The 26,311-nt window shown below is 35.5% G+C and overlaps 3 protein-coding genes across 11 annotated transcripts; 2 read left to right on the top strand and 1 right to left on the bottom strand.

Annotated features, from left to right (window-relative positions):
• The first annotated feature begins 144 nt into the window (after positions 1-144).
• On the top strand, positions 145-5,876 carry LOC114735414 (nuclear poly(A) polymerase 4). 9 transcript variants are annotated; one of them, XR_003739266.1, is made up of 13 exons: positions 145-742; positions 845-922; positions 1,312-1,419; positions 2,151-2,213; positions 2,310-2,471; positions 2,553-2,666; positions 2,799-2,861; positions 3,001-3,330; positions 3,432-3,596; positions 3,745-4,684; positions 5,103-5,164; positions 5,254-5,405; positions 5,599-5,876. XR_003739266.1 is itself a non-coding variant. In XM_028923104.1 (12 exons), the coding sequence occupies exons 1-12, from the start codon at positions 608-610 to the stop codon at positions 5,546-5,548; spliced, it is 2,313 nt and encodes a 770-aa protein (XP_028778937.1). In that variant the 5' UTR covers positions 145-607; the 3' UTR covers positions 5,549-5,876. The 9 variants fall into 9 exon arrangements, 6 of the variants coding, with proteins under 6 accessions (XP_028778937.1, XP_028778939.1, XP_028778938.1 ...); XR_003739268.1 differs by having other exon boundaries at positions 146-742; positions 3,745-4,691; XM_028923104.1 differs by lacking the exon at positions 5,254-5,405 and having other exon boundaries at positions 5,456-5,876.
• A 2,800-nt stretch (positions 5,877-8,676) lies between these two features.
• Positions 8,677-14,635, top strand: LOC114735405 (hexokinase-1-like). Its single transcript, XM_028923092.1, has 9 exons — positions 8,677-8,996; positions 10,307-10,457; positions 10,550-10,732; positions 11,584-11,658; positions 11,802-11,957; positions 12,074-12,172; positions 12,267-12,397; positions 13,594-13,675; positions 13,935-14,635. The coding sequence occupies exons 1-9, from the start codon at positions 8,725-8,727 to the stop codon at positions 14,268-14,270; spliced, it is 1,485 nt and encodes a 494-aa protein (XP_028778925.1). The 5' UTR covers positions 8,677-8,724; the 3' UTR covers positions 14,271-14,635.
• A 7,263-nt stretch (positions 14,636-21,898) lies between these two features.
• On the bottom strand, positions 21,899-26,031 carry LOC114735417 (auxin-responsive protein IAA26). Its single transcript, XM_028923113.1, has 6 exons — positions 25,655-26,031; positions 25,057-25,514; positions 23,763-24,046; positions 22,862-23,009; positions 22,374-22,438; positions 21,899-22,282 (listed from the first exon to the last, which is right to left on the bottom strand). Exons 2-6 carry the CDS (start codon positions 25,482-25,484, stop codon positions 22,251-22,253), a joined length of 957 nt encoding a protein of 318 aa, XP_028778946.1. The 5' UTR covers positions 25,485-25,514; positions 25,655-26,031; the 3' UTR covers positions 21,899-22,250.
• Between the last annotated feature and the right edge of the window lie 280 nt (positions 26,032-26,311).

The raw sequence follows: 26,311 nt of genomic DNA, 5'->3' as shown, positions 1-26,311 counted from the left end.
TTATTAATATAAAAAGAAAGGGGGAAAAAAAGAAAAAGGAAAGAAAAGGAAGTCCGGAGTAGATACGGAGTGAAGAATCCATTTAATATCTCAGAAAAATCAATTACCCGCCAAGCCCACCCACCAAAATTCTCCGGCTCGCTCCCTATTCCGCTCCTCCTCTCTCTCTCTCTCGCTCGCTCTCTCTGTTTCTTTCTCAACCTCACCGACACTGTTTTCCTTCGCGGATTCGTCACTCTTTTTCCCTTATGTCCATCTTTTGATCCGATTCGGTTCTAACGTTGACGCTATCAAATTTTGTTGCGGAGATTTCCCCCTTTTCTTTTCCACTGTCCTTCTCAGGATCTAGGGCTTTGATTTTCTAAACTCCTGCTCGCATTAGGTCATCCATTCTATTACTGTTCGCATAGATGATCTTCGGCTCGGTGTTTTTTGAGGTTTAGGGTTCCGATTTTCTGTTTAATCTGATTTTCGTTTCTAGGTTTGTTTCGAATTCCTGGTCGGATCCAGTGGGTTTCTATTTCATTTTCTTTTCGTTAGGTGTTTTTTAGGATCATCGTTATTCGAAAAAGAATAAGAAAAGGAAAAATCTTTTTACGAGGTTGAGATGAATAACTCTGGGGCAGTGACGACTTTGTCGCAACCTTCCCAGTCGGCGGCTAAGCAATATGGCGTGACGAAGCCGATATCCATGGCTGGGCCGACGGCGGCTGATTTACAAAGGACTTTGGAGTTAGAGAAGGTTCGATTTTGTGTTAAGTACCTTACTTTTCTCGAATTCAAATACTAGAGACTGGATTATTGATGAATTCTGGGATTTTTTTTCACCCCTTGGGTGCGAAAGTTTCTGGGTCGTTCAGGGCTATATGAGAGCAAAGAGGAGGCTGCTAAGAGAGAGGAGGTCCTTCATCGACTTGGACAGGTGATTGCGCATCTCTTTATACTCACGGGTTCTCCTGTTACCGTGTTCACTTATGGGGATAGAACCTTTAACGGGTAGCCTTGGTATGGCGCGACAAATGTTACGGACTCACATTTTATTGGGATGGTCAGTGCTGGTCGTACAGAAGTGTCACGAAGCATGATCTGGAGGGATGTTTTTATATATTATTAAGAAACATAGTCTAGCTCTTATTTCCATGCATGTTGAAGTGATTCTTTGCTTTGTTCTTTATTTATCCAAGTGATGGCGTTGCTAATTTTGTCTTGTTATGACCGCTTGTTGTTTCCTCGTAACCCCAATCCCTCGCCCTCGGGCCCCCAGAAAGAAAATAATATAAACGTTGCTGTAAATTTTTTTGTCTGTTTCAGATAGTAAAGGATTGGGTGAAGCAACTGACTCGGCTAAGAGGATACACTGATCAAATGGTGGAAGATGCAAACGCTGTCATATTCACATTTGGTTCTTATCGGCTTGGGGTGAGTTTGTTTGATGCTTTTTTTGATTTGCGATGCTTTATGATTTGACTTAACCTTGGAGTAACTGTTGTGTCATGCTTAAGCCAAGTGTTTTATTTTTCAAAAAAGCATTTCAGTGTTCATGTATGGTAACCCTGGTATTATTTATAGTTTTTAGTGCCTAGTATTGTGCATACATTGAAATGTGCCGCATGTTGTCTCAAACATATTAATCTAAATGGGAATGGAACGTCACCTGTTTTCCTGGATCGATATGGAAAATACATTCCTAACCCAAAACTTTGGTTTCATTTAAAAGCTTCATCATCATCAATGTCCATAAATGCAATGGCCTAGTTGTAGAAATATTTTTGTTGTAAGCCTATCATTGATTTATACATATGATGCCTTGTTCCAAGGATATGCAATGGGGAATTCAATCTCTATCTTGTGCAGTATGGACTGGGATTATAATTGCACTAAACTTAATCTGGAGTAATTACATCTAGTTTTTGACGGAAAATGTAATTAAAGAACTCATTTCTGGCACGCTTTTATATTTATTAAATTAATCCATTAGCTTGCAGATCATTCATTATCAGGATTCAGAATTTATCATGACATTCTGATCTACGTAGTCTGCTGACAAATCACTTTTAAGGAATTAAATGATGCTTTTTTTGGCTTCCCTTTTTTCTCTAGGTTTTTTTTTTTTGGGAATTAATATCTATAAATAATTTTTTATGGTGCAGGTGCACGGTCCTGGGGCAGACATAGACACATTATGTGTTGGACCATCCTATGTGAACCGAGAGGTATGTTGGAAGTGCAAATAATAGTCGTATTTGTGCTTTGTTTTAGTCATTTTCTATTTTTCTTTTTGGGTTATAACTTGCATATTGCTTCACCAGGAGGACTTTTTCTTTGTATTGCATGACATTCTGGCTAACATGGATGAGGTCTCTGAACTGCAACCGGTTCCAGATGCTCACGTACCAGTTATGAAATTCAAATTTGATGGAATATCAATTGACCTGCTTTATGCCAGTACATCTTGCTTGGTTGTGCCTGAAGTAAGTGCTGATTGTTAATTTCCTGTTTCCACTCACTGGATGATCAAAGTTAACTGCCTTGTATCTGAATTGCAATAACAGGACTTGGACATATCTGATGTATCTGTCTTATACGATGTGGATGAGCCTACTGTTCGAAGCCTGAATGGGTGTCGAGTTGCAGATCAAATTTTAAAGCTTGTTCCAAATGTTGAGGTAATTCATCTGTCTGCATTCATTCCTGAAATTTAATTATCTGGTTCCTTTGGAAAGTGCTGTGGTATTCGGTAGATCTCCCTGTGTCCATAACTAAGTCTAGTTTATTTTTCTCCATATCTTGCTTTGTAGCACTTTCGAACAACGCTTCGGTGCTTAAAATTTTGGGCCAAAAGACGAGGTGTTTATTCCAATGTGAGTGACTGATATCTTTACCCTCTTTTTCCATTCAAATAGTTTAGTTTATCTTACTTGCAATCACCATCCCTATAGTTGATGATTATGTTACTTGTTCTGAATTTTTCCACTGTTCCTTTTACAACACTGAATTCAGGTGACTGGATTTCTTGGTGGTGTGAATTGGGCTCTTCTTGTTGCTCGAGTGTGCCAGCTCTATCCGAATGCAGTTCCAAGTATGCTCGTTTCTCGATTCTTTCGAGTGTATACGCAGTGGCGCTGGCCAAATCCTGTCATGTTATGTCCAATTGAGGAGAATGAGCTTGGATTTTCTGTTTGGGATCCTCGTAAATACCCTCGTGACAGAACACATCATATGCCTATCATTACTCCTGCCTATCCCTGCATGAATTCTAGTTACAATGTTTCAACAAGTACACTTCGTGTTATGATGGAACAGTTTCAGTATGGCAATAAGCTCTGTGAGGTAAGGGGTTGGTTTAACAATGCTGTTTATAATTAGGTTCTAAGTCCTTTTTTGCCACTTATAATTGATGCTGATTCTTTGTTCTTGTTAAACAAATTCAGGAAATAGAGCTGAACAAAGCCCGTTGGAGTTGTATGTTTGAGCCATACCTTTTCTTTGAAAGTTATAAGAACTATCTTCAGGTAGACATAGTGGCAGCTGATGCTGATGACTTGCGGCTATGGAAAGGGTGGGTGGAATCTCGACTTCGGCAGCTGACTTTGATGGTAGTGTATCTTAGATTTTTGTGGCAAGCAATAAGGCTAGTTCTAAATGTTTCATTGTATTGAAGAATCTTGCTAGGGTGGTCATGAATACCGTAATTCAAATACCATCTTTGCTGACTCATTGGTTGCTATCAAATTTTCTTTGCAGATTGAGCGGGACACTCTCGGAAAGTTGCAGTGTCATCCTTATCCTCATGAGTATGTGGATGCTTCTAAACAATGTGCACATTGTGCTTTCTTCATGGGCTTGCAGAGGAAGCAAGGGGAGATTGTTCAAGAAGGTCAACAGTTTGATATACGCGAGACAGTTGATGAATTTCGGCATTCTGTTAATATGTACATGTTTTGGAAACCTGGGATGAAAATACATGTTTCTCATGTCCGTAGAAGGCAAATTCCATCTTACGTTTTGCCTAATGGTTATAATAAGAGATCTCGACCATCAAAGCCAACAGCACAAGTAGAGGAACCTGTTAAATCATTTCACGCAGATGGGGTGTGTAGGACTGAACATGATGGAAACCGTAAGAGGAAAAATGAGGACATGGCGGGTGAGAACCATCATGTTATTGCAAAAAGGCTTTCTAGCAGTCCTCAGAGGCAAGATTCAATTTCTTCAGACATTTTGGAAAAATCGGTGGATAGCTTGGGCAGCAGTACGAAAAACAGAATGTGCCAGTTTGAAGTGAATCAATTTCAATGTTTGGCTTCCAAGGATTTTTCTACTGATGCCATGTCTGGTGGTCAAGGTCAAGAGTTGAGGGCTATGGAGAGCATTGGGTTGTCCTATAGAGGGCAAAATGATTTGGATAAAGGAATGACATCTCCTGAACAAGAACCTGAATGTGCGTCAAATTCTAGTGTCATTACATCTGCTACAAGTGATGGTGGTTCTTCAGAGGATGCTGGTATTGAATCAGTGGCAGACTGCGCTGAGGGTAACATGGGAGCAGTTGAGGGGACTGTTAGAGGTGGTGATGGGAGGGCTTCTTTGCAGGAGGATGCTGCATGTGGGAGAGACTCTGTTGCGCTTTTGGAGAATGCAACAACTAGTGAAAAAGGATTATTGCAAGATGAGCTCTGGAACAATATGAGGTTTTATCTTCCAATTTTTTCTGCGCTTTTCATTGCTTGTTGAATTTTTATTCTTGTGATTTCTTTTTCCATATATTATGTTCTTCGCACACTGTTCAACTATTTTATCAAACCCCCTTCCAAAAAATAAAATAGTACTAGTACTATCTAAAACTCTTATCAAATGACCTGGTTATAAAGCCATTGGGATATTGTTAGTAATGTTCATCAAATTGTTGAGTGTTGCCGTTGTGTCTTGATAGCTGTTGTACAAGTGTTCGTTTGGTACTTAAGTATTGGGGTAGTTTGTGTCATTATGTCTGGATGTTAATTTTATTTTTCTGTTGAAACTTTTGCCCGATCATTGTATCTGATGTGTTCTGACCACTCACCTTTTTCTCTTTTATAAATATCTCTGGCTAAATGCTGCAGTAGGAAAGGTTCTTGATTCCAGGGTTATTGATGGCTCAAGTTGTACAGAAGCTAGAGATAAGGCATGTCTTTTTGGTTAATAACGGTTTCCTGTAGCAAATCTGTTCGTAATTTGTCTTTATGCTGTTGATTCTGTTTTGGGCCATGACAGGAGATTCAATTTAATGTAAATAACACAGGAGATTTGAATTTAGCATCAACCAAGAGTAAATGAATTCGACATCAATTTCTGGAGAGATCAAATTTTGTATCACATCACAATCTTAAGAGGGAGCACATAAGTGAAAAGGCCATCAAGTTCGGGTAAGTACTGAATTTAAAAGGTGGCGTTCATTGCTCTTAACTCTTTTCAGGCATGCTCGGCTGTCCCTCCAACCTCGCAAATGTGGGACTTGTCATTTGCTGAAGAGCTTCTAGGTGTGACAGCTCAGCTACGTCTGTCATAATCTTTTGGTGCATTATGGAACTTACACAGGATGTTGTCTTGTCCTCTTAGAGTTGGCTAGGATTCTCCCTGAACATCTTTGGCATGCAGTTGCGGGTGTTCTGTTTTGTGGCAGATTTGTGGTCATTTTCCCTTTTCTACTGCGTTTAGCTTTTTGTTGCATATTTTTCCGGGAGGTAAAGAGGCAAAACAGATGGTGGGTTGGGGTAGGTGGGTGGGTTGGGTATGAAATTGAGGAAGACGCATACATGGCAAACACGTCTTTTGTACATTTCTGCCTTGACGTATATTTAGTACAAACCCCGTTATTTTGACCTGTACTTACGTTTTTCCCGTATTGTTTGTTCTGCATGGGAAACGTAGATGGGAGCTAATCAGCTTTATGCCTAAAGCACGATTGTATATGTTTATTCTTATCGTTAAACTTACGCCTAGCGCTAATTACCACTGAACAATACTCCATCAGGTGGACCCTGAGAATGATGAGAAGCAATATTCAGTTCTCGAGTGAAGGATCTGTACCTTGTCTGCGTTCTTGATTGTGCAAAGCAGTCTGATTATTAATCTATGTTTTTAGGGCGTGTAGCGTTTAGAATCAAGTCTTGTTAACGGCGTGAAAAGAAAAGTCAGTCTGAGTGCTTGTATTCTGCTGCATGTGTCGATTGTAACAGTGGCCCTTGCAATTGTGAATGGTCCTAGAATCGCTTGAGAATTCGAACCTCCATAATTTACTAAGAAGCAAATAAACTCGATCGTTAAAGCCAACTCTGGTTAAAGTAAGTCAAAAAATTTTGGATGTCCATATTAAATGCTTAACACAGCTACTTAATTAATGACGCTAAATTATTTCATATGGTTAGTTGAACATATGCTTCAACTTCAGAGCCACTACAAGCAGCATATGATCCGCCTGTGACCTCCCGGAGGCCTAAACCCTCAATCCTTCAATTGGTTGTAGTCTTGGCCTAAACTTCAATCGTGCCTTCCAACATCATCCCTGCCATATCAGCGTTCCCATTCAGAAAATTCAACATATCCCGCATCAGAGTACTCATCGATTTTAATCTCCTTGCATATGAGAAACACTTATTACACCAATATGATAGTTTCTTTAAGTTTATCCAGCACATATGCACACTACATTTATAGATAGCCTCCTGGTAAGCGAAGGTATCCTTGGATGCCAGATTGGTAGCCTCTCTTTTTTCTTTTTTAAAACAAAAGCTGCCTAGACTTCTGCGTCAAATGTGAAAAACTAACTGTGTCTGGATGGGGAAAAAATTAGGAGGAAAAACTTACCATAATAGTAATTTTTTATTACTATTTTTTTGGAAGTTTTCCCTTGTAGTATTCCCTCCTCTCTTTTTCTTTTTTTTTCTCAATTCAAAGATAGCCTAATGCAAATGTGGTATCTAAACATACACTTTGAATATTGAAACGTGCCTCATTCTTATTGTCACTAGTCTTCAACTAGATGGTCAAATGAATCCACATCAGGTGTACCATATTTAGAGATATGATCCACTTTTTGAGGAGGAAACTGTGTAGCTGAATCTTACATATGTGTAAAACATAATTTAATTGGATGAAAATATGTATGCCTGTGAGGGACTTAAATTAACAGGCCATATATAAATCATTAATAAAAAAAATAAACATAAAATCATAACAAATTACAATCTTTACTATATATGAATAGTGTGCCACTTATTTCACAAACAAATGAAACAAATAACAATATGCAAAGTGGTGAGCCTCTTTCACTTTCTTCCTCAAGCTATGGTTCTTCACTTTTTCTTCTTCTCTCTCCGCATCTCAAAATCTCTCTGCCACTCAAATCTCAGTCTCGTGTCCTTCTCAATGTGACTCAGAACCCTTTTGCTCTTTGTCGATTCATGTCGTCATGTTTTTGTGTCTATATCTGACCTTCAACATTAATGGGTCTGTCCGGTCAAAAAAAAAAAAAAACATTAATGGGTCTGGAAAGCCATATGAAGTCTGTTCACATTTGCTGGCACTTTTCACTAACAGGGCATCAACCTACCCTAAGGTAGGCCAGCCATTAGTATCAACATTAGTAATAACACGAACTTTCTTTAGCCACCAACGAGTTGAGTTTGGTAAAAAGAATTAGTTTTTTACAACGTAGTGAACCGGTGTTTCAATCCCTGTTAGAAAGGTGTCTACCTTTAATACCCGACAGTGTCTCAAATATAATTATTTCTAATAGGAGGATACATATGCCTATCCAGGAAAAAACTTTCTTTAGTCTTAAATATAATATTTTAATATACTTTATCTCCTAAATTTATGATTCTTTTCCCAAGCTCTCCCTGCACATATTAAAAGCCATTCATCATGAGGTAGTTTTCAAAGCAAATAACTACATAGGTACTTTAAGAAAATCAACACGTATCTTTTATAACTACTAGTTAACTAGCTTTTATATATGGAATCGAAGGTAATATTAATTAGATTTTAATGTTGACATTTTTTTTTCATATGATATTTTTATACGGAGAATCTAATTTGCACTTTAAGTTTTCCTTATATAAACTATAAAGGCAAAAAAAAAAGACTTTATTGGCTGTTATATCATTAACTTGAAACTGTTACTTTTATAACACTAACTTTTGTAAAAGTCCTTTTATATCATGAAAATTTAAACTCTTGTTAAGAGTAGTAAAATATGTAATACCAAAAAAATAAAGATAATATAACAGAGGACGCGAACACATGAAACTGTTCATGCCTTATGATGTTTAATCAGGGCCTGACTCCATGCGAAAAAAACAAGAATCTGAACTTATTTAGTTTGAAAGTTATAAATAATTAAATAATTTTTTTTTTCTTTTTGTGTGTTCTGTTTTGTTACTCAACTCATGTGCTGTCACGTTCCTTCCAACTACAAAAGGCCTTTTGTCTTGTCACCATCTCGGTCCAATTCCCGTTCATGTCTACCTCCTGCCAAATTTATGTGCGTTTCCAATCCAACCTCACTTACTTGGACAGCGCCACATTGCTCCCCAAACCTTCCAATCCAATCTTTCAAGTCAAGGAACCTCTCTCTATCTATATATACAATGTAGTTCCACACTCTTTTTAACTTCATCGTTGGGATCCTTTTTTTGCGCCAAAGGTGAGAGCTTTTGGTTTTATTGTTCCAAGGTAACCAAAATGAAGAGGGTGGTCGTCGGAGCTACAGTGATAAGTGCCGCGACGGCATGTGCCGCGGCGGTTCTCCTGGTGCGCCACCGCATGAAGAAATCGCGACGGTGGGCCAGAGTGATGGCCATTTTGCAGGAGCTGGAGGAAAAGTGCGCCACTCCCATCGGCAAGCTGAAACAGGTCGCCGATGCAATGACGGTGGAAATGCACGCCGGGCTTGCCTCAGAAGGTGGAAGCAAGCTCAAGATGCTCATCACATATGTTGATAATCTGCCAACTGGGTATCATGATTCGCGCTCTGCAATTTCTCATTTGATCTATGAATCACTGACATCACACGAAGCCTTTAAATATTACGCTCACACGATTTTTTTTTTTTCCCCGTGTCAAGATGTTCTTATATATTTGTATCAGTTTTAGTGTTTCGTAGCATTTGATCCAATCCATTTATGTTATGAGTTGAGCGTCTATGAATGCTTCACTATTTCATTGATTTCAGTTTAATTAGACACTTTTCTCCTGTAACCCCCTCCCCCAAAACAACCCCCCAAAAAAAAAAGAGTTACGTCATAGTTTATACAATTATCTGGTAATAATTGCCGATTGTTCTCGATGATCACTTGATTGATTATTTGAATTCTGTGGCCACAAAGCGCTTTTGCCCAAATGCAAAATTATTGCTTGCTTGCGTTCTTGTTGATGGTGTGATTTTATTGGGTGATTAGCCTCTTTCTTAATGCATGTTTCATCTTTTTTGGAAACGATTTGAAGGATGTGACTTTAAAGACTAGCATATGTGACTGGGGAGTCTTTCACGTAGATGCTTGATATGCCTAATGTTGGAAAGTTAGGTTATAGATATGATATGAATATTTAATCATATGATTTTTAAAATTTGGTATTGGAAGTCCGAATGCCCAAATTATGTATTCTGATTATCATTTAGGTATGCATGGCATAGAAAATAAATTGACATTTTTTCGAACAAACTCTGTTTTAGCATTGACGCATGGATGCGTCATCTTTTAATCCTGCTCCTGCTATCTTTTCAACAGTTGCAATTATGGAATTACCCTGTAATTTTGTATCAAAATTACAGTTTGTCCTTTCGTTTTTTGAGAAAATTTTAACTAAGTAGGACACTCTGTTTTAGCATCGTTGTCATCGTTGTTTCTTTTCCCCCCGAAGAAAATTTTAGTATTCCGTTATTCATGCAGTCAGCCAGCAGAAATGTTCATGCTTTAAACATGCTAGGCTGTTGATTTTGCTCTACTATCTACACAAGGCTCACTTTTCTCTGGTTTTATGCGCATCTGAGAATACTATATTGCTTGATTTGGTGTATTTGTCATTTCTTAGCCATATTTGGAATAAAATATCTAATGAATTCATGATTAGGGTTTATCACCATATTCATTGCAATTTATTGTATAAGATTATCTCATACTTCAACATCTAAAGCTTTTAGAGTGGAACTTAAAATTTGCTCATATTATTTGTCTTGTTTCAATTTTTTAAATTTAACAGAGATGGTGAGCAGATAATCAAATATTAACTCTCCGGCTGTGATTGTGGATCCCTCTCTTTTCAGGAATGAGGAAGGATTATTTTATGCATTGGACCTAGGAGGAACTAACTTCCGTGTGTTGCGAGTGCAACTGGGAGGGAAGGATGGCGGTGTTATTAACCAAGAGTTTACTGAGGTTTCAATTCCTACTACCTTAATGGTGGGGACAGCAGATGTAAGCTCTTATTGCCTAAGAACTTTTGTTCACTTTTGGTTTACTCAAGCAGTGTGAGAGGTATAATTAATTGAAAAAACATTTTGAATCAGGAACTATTTGACTATATTGCAGCAGAAGTTGCAAAATTTGTTGCCAATGAAGGTCAAGATTTTCAAGTTCCTCTAGGGAGACAAAGGGAGTTAGGTTTTACCTTTTCATTCCCTGTAATGCAAACATCAATTGCTTCAGGAAACCTTATCAAGTGGACAAAAGGCTTCTCCATAGATGATGCGGTTCAAATTTTTTTTTTTTTAAATTTACATTCTTTAATATTGATTATCTCCCCGATTGTGATGGATTAGAAAGCTTTTTAAGTAAATTATGCTTGCAAGACCGGGATATTTCAATTGAAAAAAATATCTCCATTTACACAGAACAATATGCATGGTACCTTCCATACAGTTATCTATTTCGGTTATTGTAATATTGTTAGTATAAATTGGTAAGATAATTAAAATTTGTGATTTTAATTCATAATTGTATTGCATATGTTGTCATTCTTCTCTGTAAAAAATTTCACAAGGTAATTGAAGCATGTTGAGTTGTTCTCTTCAATAACTTAGATGCACTTAGAAGATTATATGGTTTCCTCTATGCTTCAGCTAACTTGATCTGCATCATTACTCAAAACAGTGTTAATCATCCATCTAATTTCTTGGAACAAGTTCAAAGTAATTGCATCTTCTTTCTAGAATTCCAATGAAGCTATACAATCTTGGTTATGGCTCTTGCTATTTGCTCATAGTATCACTGACCAAGGATGAAATTCATTAGAATCCGGGCATTTTCTCTTTTTAACCTTACATTTTATGAAACAAGATCGGATAGAACTTTTTAGCTTTTAATCATTTTTCCATGTCTTGTATATTTCTTTCCAACTTGCCTTTTTAGGATGACATTGTTTGGGCTGAAGTTGCGATTTAGCGCACAGTCATAGATAGCTATGAAAACCTTATTTATTTTATAATTTCTCATGTTTCAACTGTCTCTTTAGTGAATTATGGGTTCGCACTTAGAGAACAACTTTTCTTTCACGCCTCCATGACCTTGCATACTAATTTTATTTTTATTATTCTATTAATAGGTTGGCCAGGATGTTGTGGCAGAATTGACAAAAGCCATTGAGAGAAAAGGTCTGGATATGCGCGTAACAGCTCTGGTAATTGAAGTTGTTGGACTCTTTTGCATAAACATCAACTTGCATAACTTCTGAATTACTACCTGATATTTGTAGGTCTGAAGACAATGCCTATTCTATGTATTATGCTTTCCATCTTAACTCACTTTCATTATTTATCTTAGGTCAATGATACAGTTGGGACATTAGCAGGAGGTCGACACACAAAAAAAGATGTTATTGCTGCTGTTATTTTAGGTACTGGAACTAATGCAGCATATGTGGAGCGTGCTCAAGCAATACCCAAATGGCATGGTCTTTTGCCAAAATCTGGAGAAATGGTGAGGATCTGATCTTAATTTGCTTCACTCAAATCTTTAATCTTAATGAGGGCTGCAAAGTATCTATTAAGACTAGTAGAGTGAAAATTGAAGCCTATCTGAGTTCATCGGTTCAGGTTATTAACATGGAGTGGGGAAACTTTCGTTCATCACACCTTCCATTAACTGAGTATGATTCTGCATTAGATGCTGAAAGTTTAAACCCCGGTGATCAGGTAAGATTATGGTACTTCCATTCTACATTCCGTTTCATATGCATTGATGAAAATATATCACTTCTTTTCCTGAAATGCTCCACAATGTCTCCAGATTTTTGAGAAGCTAATTTCTGGTATGTATCTGGGAGAAATTGTCCGCCGAGTACTGTGCAAAATGGCTGATGAGGCCTGCTTATTTGGTGATACTGTTCCTCCAAAATTGAAAGTGCAGTTTACGCTAAGGTATTAAGTTATCCAGCAGCCACTGTTATGTTTATCTTTATAACATCAGTTAAACATGATTAAAATCTTGCCTTGCTATAACTGTTTTCTACTCTTTTTTGAACTGGAATGCTACAGTTCTCATAATATGCCCAAGGTATCTCTATTAACGATCATTCCACCATAAGAAAACTATCAAACCTGCGGCGTGAATCATGTTTCTGAACTACTTATAAACTATATTATGAATTGTTCAGTAGTAAATTTTTATTTAATAATCTAAGAATTACCAAAGACTGCGAAACATTTTATCTGTTACACAATGCTCCGGCCAAATAATACTATAATTCTGTCTTCTTAATGTATATTTGTGGGTTCTTATCTTTTAAACAAAAATAATCTGCTAGAATAGGTTGATGGAGAAGTTTAATAGAAACAAATGTTTCTAGTCTTATAGGTTAGCCTTTTTTTTTTTTTTTTAATCATAGGAATCTATTAGTTAGGCCTATATGTTAGTTCATTCAGATTTTATGTTGAAAGACCATGGGCATTCTATTGAGTTGGGATCAAAATTTGTGCAAAATCATGTTACATGAAAGGACTAGACTTTCAGATTCATGTAGACCTCTCAAGTTATTAAAGTCCACTTTTAATTCAGCGTTATTGTAAAGGTTTCCCTCCTTCAATTTTGCCTGGAGCATTTATTTTTTTGTGTTCGTTTATCTAGTGGTGTCATCTCATTACTAACGAAGTTTAACGTAGGTTACTGAATTAAATTCCACAAGCCACGCAGAAAATCAGTGAAAGCAATGGATAATCAGTGCAGAATCTGATTAACCGTGACCGCAAATTAGGCTGTGTTATGAATAGAAGTTAGTCATAGAAATGAGAAGGGACAGGGGTTGGGATGCAAAAATCAGTATGAAGGCACTCAATTTGCTTGCCCATGAGCCATATTAGCCATCACAAGTTTGGTACCTCTTAATATAACTTTTGTATTTTATGAGACAAAATTTTTCTCACATATTTACTTTACATAGCGCAGAAGTGTTTCTTTAAGCAATCCAAATTGGCAATCTCCCAATATTGCTCTCACTTGATCATGATATAGCAAGATTTTTTAAATGCCCAGATTGCTGTGCTTCTTGTACTTAATGGAAGTGTTATAAAACTGTTAAACCTATTTTTAGTTCTTCACCATAGCTTTGGATGTACAGGACCCCAGATATGTCTGCAATGCACCATGATACAACTTCTGATCTCAATGTGGTTGGAAACACACTGAAGAATGTCTTTGAGGTTAGGATCGTTTTTCTCTATTGCTGGGAAAAAAATTGTACATATAATGGCTTTTATAGCACCTATACAATGATTTCAACTTCTGGTTTTGGAATATAGAGTTTTATGTATGTAAATTTGAGTACACAAACATCTCCAGTTCTTAAATTTCGAATACCAATAAACCTTTCATGAACAATTTAGTTCTCTCATGTCACTCAAGACGCAAAAAACATAGGAACTTTGTCATATTGACTTGTGTTTATATTTTCAATTTTAGATACCAGACACCTCCCTGGAAGTGAGGAAGGTGGTTGTTCAGCTCTGCAACATAGTTGCTACACGTGGTGCTCGTCTTGCAGCTGCTGGCATCTTGGGAATCTTGAAGAAACTGGGGAGAGACACGCTTGTGGATGGCGAGAATCAGAAGAGTGTCATAGCCACAGACGGTGGATTGTATGAGCATTACACAGAGTACAGAAAATGCCTGGAGAACACCCTAAGTGAATTGCTCGGCGAAGATGTCTCGAAAACTGTTTCCATTGAACTTGCAAAAGATGGTTCAGGCATTGGTGCAGCCCTTCTGGCTGCCTCTCATTCACAATACCTTGATTGATGGTAATCAATAGTGCTCTAAATTTTGGAACTGGTATGAGTTATTTCAATTTTTGTTTTTTTTGAGGTTATGACCCGTTTATGACCTTCTCCTTTGTACAAGTAGGGATGGCTTGTATAATCTTGGGGCAGTTTTGTTATATTTGCCCCTGGGACTGTGATCATCTTTTTGGAGTCGTTTATATTATTCATTCATAAGTATCTTAGCATATTGCTGCTTGGATATCTCAATTCTACGTAGGAGACCCTTTTTTTCCTTTGTATGTAAACTCTGCTTAAAGGACTTAGAAGCAATTGAAGCTGGATTTTCATGTTCAGAAGACCTTTTCTAGCTCAATGAATGAAAAGGAGAGATTTTTTACATTAGATTTGGTTCGTTCAGGTCATTTTATTCTGTATTTGACTCGATTAAAACAATAAAGAAATAAAAACAAGAGTTGAGAGAAAGATCAACATTTCTCATGTTGAAAAGATTGACAAAATAATTTTGATGGTGCTATAGGACAAAAGTGATAATTCTCATTTGATTTCCAGAACGCAAGTCTCGGTTTCATCCATCTTCCAATAAAAGGCAAATCCCATTGGGTTGGTTGGAAAATATTTGAGAGTGAAATCAATTAGTGCATATCTAATAAGGTAATTTAACTTTTCTTATTTTCTCCTTTGATTCCTAGCCATCTTTTCAACTCTAACAAACGCACTATTAAGTACTACTCCTTTCGGTACTAAATATAAAAATTAAATAATTAATTTATAAATATTAAAAAAATTAGTTAAATTAATTATTTGTAAAAAAAAAAAGTGTATGTTACTCCTAAAACACTCCCTTTAATTATTTAAATTGAAACTATTATTATGGATAAAACCCCATTTAATATTTGTAACCAATATCGATAATCTGAAAAAAAAATATAAATTTGAAAAATAAAGTGAATTAATATCTTACATTAAGAATCAAAACAAATCTTTAACTCACTCTAATATTTAGGATTGGAAGAATATATTTATGCCTATATATAACAAACAAGCTGTAGTTAGAATTACTAAGAAACAAGTTGTAGTTAAAATAAGTTGTTTCTTATTTTTCCCTGGTAAAAAAAAATTACAACTTATTTCTTATAAATAAGTCCGGAAAATAATTATGATTGTTGGTACAGTTACATAAAACTGAAAATCTCTAAAAAGAAAATGACTGTTGAGTTTCAAAATTTCAAATCAATATTGGTTATCATACTTGTAAAGAAAATGACAACACATTTTTATAAGAATTTTTTATTTAGAATTTTTAAATTCAACAGTCACTTCTTTGAGAGAATTTTTCCTACATAAAACAATATTACACATATCAATTAAAAAAAATGCACAGTTCATAGAGTGATGGTCATAAATAGTGGGGAGAATTGCCAAGAAGTCCAAAAAAAGAAATTTAATTATTAAAAAATTTCAATGACAAGTGATCAGCCTGAATTTGTTATTATTTTCTATTCTAAAACTTGTCATTGCCTACTCTTCACTTGTTGTTTTCATGTGGATTTCACAAAAAAAATTAATTCTCGTTAAATGAATAATATATAACACTATGGGAGATTCCCATGAACAAAAGAATAGATACAAAAAAGAAAACAGTATATGCTTGGCATAGTGATTATGTTTTGACCACAGCTGCTACCCCATTTAAGAATACAATATGGTGAAACAAATAAGTGCCCCATATTGTTGCCGTCTTCCTCCAAATGAAACCCTAGTTGACATTTTTCACACCCACTTGCTCGAATGTTGAGATTAATTGGAGGAAATAGCATGACATTTAATTTGCATATTTAGGAGTAACTTATGTTAGTGTAGTGTCTGATCTCAATAAGGTAGTCTTGATCAATGTAACTAGATTATAATAAAAAGAGGAGCGAGATTTTTCTTAAGATTTGAGGTTATATAGTTTTGAGTCAATATATTTATATGGGGATATCTTTCTTAGGGGGTGTTTGGATAGAAACCAAACCATGGTTTCAGAAGTGTTTTTACGGTTTACGAAGTAAACATGTGGAGGAGTTTGCCTCGTTTTGCGGAAAAGTGCTTCTGAAACCATGGTTTTCATATTGCCAAACACCCCCTTAAGCGCATAAAAGTGAGTTCCGTATCATATATTAATTCAAAACTTTAGAATAAGAAATTTATCATTTTTTATTGATATATATTAATCTAAGTCTAGCAAATAATCTAGTTACACTCTATAGGTAGAGATTTATGATCACTTTTATCTTTGAAATAAAATGCAAATTTAACTTTAGGCTAATTCTAATTAAATTATTTCCATTGTATTTTCAAAGTCAATCAAAATTTCAATCATCTTAAAACTCTTCTAAACTGATGATGTTTTGCAAATCCGCATCAGTTTCTCGCATTTCACAAAACCAAGCTTTGAAAGGCGTGCTAATCCCTTTAAACAATAAACCCCATTTATATATATATATATATATATATATATATATAATCAAAGGACTTGTTTTGATTGTCTGCAATGTTTCAACATGGATTTAAATCTTCTGGTCAATATTTATTTTTAGTCCTTCAGTAATTCTTTCTCTTAAAATGCAAATGAATATAATTATAGTGCAAAGAAAAGAAAGAAAACGAAAGGATTCCCACTTATACAAATACATATATTACTTGTTTGGCTACGAGGTAAGCAAAGATCACAAAAACCAAAAAGTGGTGAGATCCAGTTATCCATTATTAATAATAATGCAAGTCATAAATAGAAGCCTGCACTCACTAATTTCCAAAAGCCATTAATTCGCTTGACCTTTCTTCCTCTTCATTCACCAAAAGTTTCTCTTCTTCTTCTTCTTATCCTGCCATGGCTAGGGATTCAGAGACTATCCCAGATCATCAGAATATGCACACAAGAATGGTGAATCCAACTGAGGAATAACACAGTCTATAAGGTGAACAATACTCCATGATTGTTTCATCTCTACCTCTTTTCATGTCACTTTGATCCATTAATTCGTAATGTCTCAAGCTATGGCACACAGGCTGAAGCCAGGCAAAATGTTGTATTCTTGAGGAACAAAAAGCCTATTATATATATATATAGTTCAGTAACACACTTGGATGTGTTTGCTCTTTATTGAGGAGAAGGCTATTAACGTATGAGCTACATTTCTTTTTATTGTAGTTAGGTTTTGAAATTGCTGATATATATATACATATATATATCTTGATGTATGGATCTCTTTGCTTGGTTTGATCTAACAAGATCTCTTTTTTGTGGATACTTTGATTATATGTATTGGTGAATATTAACATTATTTGAATATATATATATATATATATATATAGGTTGATGAACGGGTAATTTGTTATTGTTGCAAGCCTTATGTATCGGAGCTTTGAGGAAAAAAATGTTATCATCAAAGTCTCTGTGAAATGCTGAATTATTGACTTAAAAAGTCATTTGTAGCTGCTGAACTGAGTGAAGATGTTATTTGTAATAACGTTGATATATATATTGGCAATAATCAATGTTACATAAAATGACTTATTTAGTGGTTATTTTTGTTCTCAATTGAACCAATGGCTCCCTCTCCATTATTCATCGGTACCTCATCATTCCCACAAAAATGCTTTTCGTCCATCGTAGTCATAAGATTAAGCACATCCTCGTCATTCTTCTTCAAAAGCTCGGTCCCCCTAATGGGAGTTAGAAATGAAAGAACAAGATTTCAAGGCGATTTGAAGAGTATCTTGTTTAATGTTAAATTATTCTTATTTAATAATACTGAATTATTTTTATTTACTTTAATTTTGATTTTAAATATTTTACCATTAGCGTAATTAAATTCTTGAATTTTCTATCAATAATTTTAGAGTTAGAGTGAAGCTCTATAAATATTTCTCACACATTTTAATTGTACTCAACTTATAATATTGAATGAAATTGTATTGTCTTCTTCTTATCTCTTTCTAAATCTCTCTTTTTCTCTTCTCTTTTCCTTGCTTCTTTCTTTATTCCCTTTCCACTCCTTGCATCAATTGGCATCAAAACCTAATTTTCACTTTTCTTACCTATGTCAGAGCTAGGTTTATTCTTCCTATATCTCTTTGAATCCCTCTTTCTCTTCTCTTTCCCCCTTCCCCACCTTGCATCAATTGGAAATTTTAAGGTCAAAATTTCAAGCTCATTCCTATCAATTTTTGAGCCTAAACAAGTGGGCCCAAAGGCTAGACTCGATTTTCTGATTGTAAATACCAGTTTTTCTTGCTCCATGTAACTTATATTGATTGCTTTTGCTGCATTAGTGACCTTTTTTATTGTACGATGATTCAATTACTTGATTGTGGTGAGGACGCAATTCATAAATATGTGTTCTCCTAAGAGAGGGTTGGTGCACTTTAGTCAATTAATCAGAGAGGTTACTAATGCTGGAACATACGATCAGGCAATCAATAAAGATGCTTGAATATGTCTCAAAACAAAATATCAAGGGATTAAAATGTGAATATGTTCAGTCATTCAAAAAAAAAGAAGAAGATCTTTATGGGTACGTAGATAATGGGTGGGTGAGGGCTCCCGAATCCAATGCTGAACAGCCCACAACTTGTTGTGGATAGTCGCTAAAGATGGTTTGATGAAGTTTAACACGGACGGTTGTGGTAGAGCTGAGCATCAACGAGGTGGGATGGCACTTTATTCTGTAATTCAAAAGATACTACACATGCACTTTAGTGATTACTGATGCAAGAACATGATCAAGCAATCAAGATGCTTGAATAATACTCGTATGTCTCAAAGCAAAATTTCAAGGGTGTAAAATCTAAAAATGTTCAAACCAAATTTTGGATTTTTTTTTGGACATAGTAAAATATTGCTAGAAATAGATAATGAGCAGATGGCCAACATATTGCAATTGAAAGCTGAAGTTAAAAGACACAGTGCAAAAACTGAATATATTTTGACGTCAATGAGAAATAATGTTGTGTTGACCTACCATGTGTTTCGGAAGTCTTTTAAAAGTTAATCTAAGAAAATACTGTGGAGCATTACTTGAAGGATTTCTTTGTAAATATGTTGGTTTTAAATAAATAGAAGGAGTTAATAGTAATTTTCAAGAAGTATTTTTTTTTTGTTATAATTTCTGGTATTTTTTTATTTTATTCTATTCTTTTTTTTCCTACATATACATTGGTATCCTCATACTATATGCAATCATATTTGAGCCACTGGTAGACACTAATCTTAATTCGCCATATTAGGAGAGATTAGCCTACGAATGAGCTGGAATTTTGAAGCCCAAAAGAGCCCAAATGTTACTTTTTTTTCTTTTTTTTTTTTAATTTGTTAAAGCATAGGTATCTTCATATTTGAGGCAATCCTATTCGAGGTACTGTCGGGAGCAACGACCTTTGAGGAGGTTTGAATCCGAAACTAAGGAGACCTAAACTAAGCAAGGTTGAAATAAATTAAGAAACTAAACTAAAATCTTATATAAAATAAATTAAAGGGTGAAAAAAAAATGTAATTTTGTCGTAATTATAGATAGGAATAATGGGGTGGCCCCTATTAGGACTTATGGAAGTTAGGCAGGCATGAAATAGCATTCATTGAATCACTTGTCTGAGACTAATTCAAACCCTTTTGCTTCTATTTTCATAGCCATGATGCGTCTCTTGACCATTCCCTTTTCTTTCTTTTTCTATGTAACTCATTACCTTTGTCCCAAACACACACAAAACCTAGCGGCCGGCCTACTATTACCATCTCACTCTTTTCAATGCTTTTTTCTCTTCCTATTGATTACTTCTCAGTAGTTATGTTTCTTTCTTTACAGGAACCTGGCTTTAAATTTTGCTATAATGCATAATGTAGCTTCAGACAAGACGAGAAGAAAGATTAACATGAAAATATCAGTCTCATTTTTGTGAAACCCACATGCCAATCCATATTAATTAGAATGTTGTTAATTAATTATTTGTGATGTATTATTATATAGAAAAAATCTCAAAAAAATGATGGTTGAATTTCAAAATTTCAAATCAATATTGATTACTACACTCGTAAAGAAAATAATTACATTTGAAAAACAAATAATAACACATTTTTTTAGTAATTCCTGTTTTAGAATTTTAAAATTCAACAATCATTTTTTAAGATTTTTCCTATTATTTATATAATTGCCTACACACGTTTTATATGCAAAAAGTCAAAAGATTAAATTCTCTTTATTTACAAAAATATTAATATAAGACTCAATCGATTAATTTGGACAGATTAAAAAAGATAAATGAATTGCTAAATTATAACATATGTTATATGGTCTATCAGAAATATTTAAATTAGTGAACTTGATCTTATATTAAGGATCGACAGTAGTATGATTTGCACATATTTGTCAACATTATTCGTATCTCACATCATTGTAACATTTGTTTATTTGTGATTGTGAACACTAGAGCAGGTCCCAGCACACCTAGCTCTCTCAATGTTGGTGCTAGGCAATTTCTAGGTACCGGCTAATAATTAAACATGGTTAATACACATAAATTAAGATAAGCGCTAGTTATGATAATCTAAGTTAAGAAGAAGTAATTTCAGGACAAATAAATCTTAGTAATAAAGGGAAATTAGTGAAGAAAATATGGAAGAAAAATGAAGTTTTCAGAATCTTGTCGTAGCTGGGAAAGGAATAACAATGAAAGGAGGATTGTTTTTTGGAGCATAGATATTTTGGGAAGTGGAATCATTCCTCATTTTCAAAAAGTGAAAGAAAGCGTTGGGTGTGGAGGGTCTTTTGTTCTTGTTCTTGTTCTTCTTCTTGGTCCACCTCCCACTTATAAAAGCATATAAAAATATTCCTCCACATCCAACATATTTCATTACTGATTACCATGTGCCCTTTTCTTTTGTTTTTTTTTCCCGGGCCTTTTTTGTTTTGGAAAAATCAATAAAGTACTGAAAACAGTAGTGTAATTATTATTTAAAAAAATCCTACAATAAATGAATAACATGCAATGATAAGTTTCAATGTGAAAAATGATAACAAATCTATGATGCTCACTTGTTGTGAAATTTTTTTATGATTACATTCCTTCCCAGGAATTTTATAATAATTTCTCTATCTAATGAAATTCCTACTTTTTTAATTGGACAACAAAAAATAAAAGTTATCCATGCATGAAAATGATAGTTCAATTTGTAAGAATATAATTCACATCTTAAAAAGACATGAGTTCAAATTTTTCTGCTAATATAGGAATTTTATTGATACCCTTGTAATGGCTTGAAGATAATATTAAATATCATATAATTCAACTAACAAGATCATCCATACAGATAAATAATTTAGAAAAAGTATTGTTAAGTTCTAACAAAAATCAAGTATTTCTTATTAATATTTCTAAGGTTATTAAATTAAATGACTCCACATCCTTTAATTGAGATTTGGGATTAATGTCTTGCAAATAAGGAGAAAAAATCAAGTCAAAGTAACCAACCTAAGTTGCCATTGAATATTTTAATGCTGAGCAAATTAAGTTTCACTGAGATTCATTATCCCATTATGCTCTTCTTTTTTTTTTGGGGGGGGGGGGGGGACTTGATAGTAGTATTATGATAAGGGAAGAATACCATAGAGGGTACTTTAAAATCCTTAATAATGGAAAAAGAACTCAGCAGTTCTATCCACAATTGCCACACAAGGGTTTCAGCATACAAACCAAAACAAGCAGATAGATTACTCAACAGCACATAAGTACACACACTCCGTTCAGGTTCTTCCTTTCTCCTAATTCTACTTCGCATCAGCATAAAATTTGCATTCATACACGTCACTTAGGACCAGTAATATGTATCCATAAATATATATATATATATATCAGCTAACAGCTTCATTTTTTTCTCCTGATCTTCATCAGTGAAAGAACCAAAATGTTGACTTTAAACAGCTTCGCCCATTCCTCAGTTTCAATCATTGCCTCCTCGTCAAGTGGTTTTCTTGTCTTGCTTGTTACCAACTAAGGACAATACAAGTTTTATAAGTCATATGAGTCACAAACTCAAGGGGAAGTTTGGATTGAGGAGTATAGCAGATTTAATAGCACTCACGGGTAAAAGCAGAAAGCTCAGAACTCTTCAACACCCGCAGCCTCTTCACAGTTGATACGAACATGCTGCAAAAAATCAGAAAGGGAAAACAAATCTTAGCTACCAGACGCAGCTTAGCTAGTAGTGACAAAAACATAAGAAAACAATAACTAAGAGCTCAATGCAAGAGTCACTCTTAAGTGTGTTCTTGTGAGGGGACAGATGAAGAAACAGACATGCGATTGCCAGATAGTGTTTGTTTGGAAGGGAAAGTAGGAATTCAAGCAAATGAGAACAAAAATAGCTTTAAAGGAGAAGAATATATAATTGTTGCAGAATAAGAATATGAGGAATCTAATCAAACGGTGCTATGGTATTTAGAAAAAACATCTTAGTTTAGGATTGGGCTCTTGTTAAAACAACAAGTGGAGGAATAATTAATATAATATATTCGAATAGAATAAGAAAAAGGGTTGCGCATCAGATCCACAGTGGTGAAAGATGCTTACTGCCATGGCACGTCCCCAGCGAGCATCCTGTCTCCTTCATTATCCTCATAAACAAGAGTATATTCCCCACTCCCGTCCAATAAACCTGTGATAGCTTTTTCTTCCTCTTCCTTGTTCTGGATTCCTCCAACAGAGGAATCTCTTTGAGCTGAACAGTCAATTAACAAAAAAAAAAAAAGGACCCCAGTGAAACAAGTTTCACTATCATGTACTGCAAGTAAAGTTGATAAGCAGTAACCCAAAAAAACAAAAGCGGAAAACGAAGGCTTTTTAGAAAGAAAAATTTATCCTATCTGCCAGAAATAAATAGAGCGAGTCAATTATGAAGACATATGTAGCCTCCCTGAGGCCATGTGGCATAATCTTTAGTGAAACCCACCTTTATCATGCTTGTGTGTAGAAACATAACTAGCTTCTTGTGCTTATCTTTCTTCCAAGTGCTGAGCATGATAACCCAGAACTCACCTTTTATATATATATATATATTTTGCCTGTTTCTGAAGGGCCTCTTCAAAGACTTGCCCTAAGAAACTTGTTGGGCGAAAACACATTGACCATATGTTAAATCTCCTATTTTACATGTCTATCTAGTGATTTTTAGTTGTCAAATAAAATAGATCAATTCCATTCAGAGCTCAACCTTCCAAGAGCTTGGTTGAGTGTCTTGATGAATAGATCTGCCTTAAGATTCTCAAACAAATGTTTTTTTTTTTTTTAATTAGTCAACTGATAATCTCAAAGTTATCTACTCGTCAAAGTACTCATCAACTCTCTGAAAGATCGTGCTCTTCATAGACTTAGCCTATAACATGGCATACATTTTATAAAGAAAATCGGACATATCCAAAAGTGAAAAATCTCACAGAGCTTTCCATAGTCACATCCTGATCTAAATACATACCAGCTAGGAGGCATCTGAAGAGTTCATCAACTGCAGAGGAGAGTTTTTCATAGCTGTCATAAGCACTAAGGTCCACTTTTCTCCCGATGGGAACTCCATCCATATTGATCTTCACAAACAAACCTTTACCAACGTTGTCAACAACAGGTTTCTTCCCAGCAACCTTGTCTGCAACATCATGCTGCTGCTGTGTCTCATGAGCTGTCTTAGAAGTGCTGTTGCTTGCAAGGTTCTTCCTAAATGAACGAATTGGAGGCCAACCCACTACTGGCCCAGGAGCAGTTCTGTTCATTATGGACCCAGAGAGAAAGTTCAAAATTAAAACTGAACAATTAGTTATACTATTAGACTTAAATCTTAGATGTTTCATAAAAGCATGAGTTAGAGTTTTAAAAAAAAAAAAAATCTGCCATGATATATTGAGAGAATATGATAATAGAGGTCTAACAACTGTATTTAGATCTGGTTAAATGAGAACACACACTAAAACGTGCGTGTGGGACCAATAAAGAGGAAGAACTAACCTGTATTTAGTTATTTCCTCGTGAAGATTTTGTTTTTGGTGAATCATATGTAGAATTTAGTATATTTTATAATAATTCTTATGCAAATTTAAAGAGGGGCAAAAGATAAGTAAAAGAGAGAGAGTCAGAAGCTGACATGCATGCCAATATCAATTTTGAGTTAAGACAAGATATAATGAAGGAGGATAATAAATGAAGATAGAGGGCATCAGAAAATCAGATGGAGACATATCTGAAGCATTCAATGCAAGAAAGGATAACAGAACAAAATTAGGGAGTACCGGTTCACGGTACATAGGATTGAACGGTTTATTATGGTTCCCTTTTGTTGATGAGGATTCCCCACAATTATGACATCTTTTAAAGTTCTTTTTTTCTTTGTTTGTCACTGAGAAGAGCAACGGATGAAACAGAGCTGCAAGTCCAGATCTATCGCATTTGACCACTCATTATGAATGAATATCCTCTGCCTTAAAGTTCAGAAATAAATGAAACAAGCTTTGGGGGAAGGAGGAGGAAAAACAGAAAAGGAAATACACAATTTCCATCTTTTAGAAAAATATTGCTCTCATTTATGAATTAGACCTTCAAACTTGATGAACTCTGCAAGTCCATTGAAATATAACAATACACAGTTTAGTGCTGGATGCAACCGTTACAAATTTTGAATGATTACTGTAGGGAAATACTGCTAAATCTAAGAATGAAGGTTATGTATTGCTTTCAAAAGGGGGGGGGGGGGGAGGAAAAGAAAAGGGCTAGAGTAATACCTTTTCTGAGAGATATTAGAGGGCGCAGCTGGATTGGCAGAAGAGGATGATGAGAAAGCTTTCTTCTCTGGCATACTCTGAGGGCTGCATGATGGGAACTGAAGAAATGATGAAGCCTTCGAAGAAGCCCATGGAGAGTCAGAGATTTTCTGAGTTTGCTGAGAGAAGTAGCCAAGAGAGAGTAGAGACTCATCACTGTTTTTGGTGGTATCATGATTGAGAGACCAATCTTCACCAGGTGGGCCAAGTCTGAGCTCAAGTTTTCTCTCCTCACAACAAGACTTGTCTTTGTTCTTGTTGTTGTTGCTGCTGTTGTTTTGGGTTCTTCCTCCTTCGTCTGTGTCGTTCACATGCCATTCTTTTTGATCCTTTGGGATCAAATCTAGCAGCTGAGGAGAAACCTCCTCATTTCTTGGCCTCACATCCATCTGATGAAAATCCTTCAGATAGCAACTCCACTGCTCAATATTGCAACAAGAACCACGCGTAAGAAAAACAGCAAACGATGGACGTTCTAATTAGCAATTACCGTTCAGATAGTATGGGAGCATTAAAAAGTCTCCTCTTTCTTTATTACAAAGAACAAGCTTCTGGGTACCTTTGATATGTGAACCACGGGAAAGCAAAAGAGAAACCGAAAAGCAGCGTGCAAACTTGGAAGGTGTGAAAAAACTCGGACACTGAAGAAGTAAGAGGATGAGACAGAATATAAGAAGAGCCTTGGTAGAAATTAGAAACCACAGCAAGACAACAAGAATAACAAGACACTACAATAAAGGAGCACAGACAGAGAGGAAGGGGTGGGGGAGAGAGAAAGAGGGGGGGGCACAATAGCAAGGAGATTTTTGGTAGCTTTGCTTTTTATAAACTTTTGATTTTGATTTTGATACTGATAAGCACGCTTTGTGGGCTGGTCTGATTCTTTTCAATCTCAAACTTTTGAAAGGAGAGACTGGGGAGGGAGCCCCGGAGAGAGAGAGAGAGAGAGAGAGAGAGAGAGAGAGAGAGAGAGATTCGGAGGTTGTCCAATAGGAAGCAGCAGAAGAGTGGAATCCTGGAATTAGAGCACAAGGCACGCTATCTCCTGAGACTTGAAGGTGATGAGGTCCCTCCTATCCTCCCTATAATAACGTTAGCTTGTTTAGCTCAGTAAAGCGCCTGGCATGTTCTTTCGTTTTTTTTCCCCCAAGGAGCCACTCATAACTCAACTATATGAAAACTCTCCTAATGAATTCAGTTTGTCTCAAATCGTTAG

This window comes from Neltuma alba, unplaced genomic scaffold, assembly GCF_004799145.2.
Source record: "Neltuma alba isolate B1F8T4 unplaced genomic scaffold, ASM479914v2 tig00013207_pilon, whole genome shotgun sequence".
Lineage (NCBI taxonomy): Eukaryota > Viridiplantae > Streptophyta > Magnoliopsida > Fabales > Fabaceae > Neltuma > Neltuma alba.
The sequence above is the reverse complement of the archived record's forward strand: the minus strand, read 5'-3'. Positions and strand labels throughout refer to the sequence as shown.

Excerpts from the sequence above, each read along its gene's own strand:
- LOC114735414 (XM_028923104.1), top strand. The coding sequence starts at position 608 with ATGAATAACTCTGGGGCAGTGACGACTTTGTCGCAACCTTCCCAGTCG. Across the intron at positions 1,420-2,150 it reads TTGGTTCTTATCGGCTTGGG|GTGCACGGTCCTGGGGCAGA; the intron begins GTGAGTTTGTTT and ends TTTATGGTGCAG. Across the intron at positions 3,331-3,431 it reads ATGGCAATAAGCTCTGTGAG|GAAATAGAGCTGAACAAAGC; the intron begins GTAAGGGGTTGG and ends AAACAAATTCAG.
- LOC114735405 (XM_028923092.1), top strand. The coding sequence starts at position 8,725 with ATGAAGAGGGTGGTCGTCGGAGCTACAGTGATAAGTGCCGCGACGGCA. Across the intron at positions 12,173-12,266 it reads GTTTAAACCCCGGTGATCAG|ATTTTTGAGAAGCTAATTTC; the intron begins GTAAGATTATGG and ends CAATGTCTCCAG. Across the intron at positions 12,398-13,593 it reads AAAGTGCAGTTTACGCTAAG|GACCCCAGATATGTCTGCAA; the intron begins GTATTAAGTTAT and ends TTGGATGTACAG.
- LOC114735417 (XM_028923113.1), bottom strand. The coding sequence starts at position 25,484 with ATGGATGTGAGGCCAAGAAATGAGGAGGTTTCTCCTCAGCTGCTAGAT. Across the intron at positions 23,010-23,762 it reads CTTCAGATGCCTCCTAGCTG|CTCAAAGAGATTCCTCTGTT; the intron begins GTATGTATTTAG and ends TTGACTGTTCAG. Across the intron at positions 22,439-22,861 it reads GCTGGGGACGTGCCATGGCA|CATGTTCGTATCAACTGTGA; the intron begins GTAAGCATCTTT and ends GATTTTTTGCAG.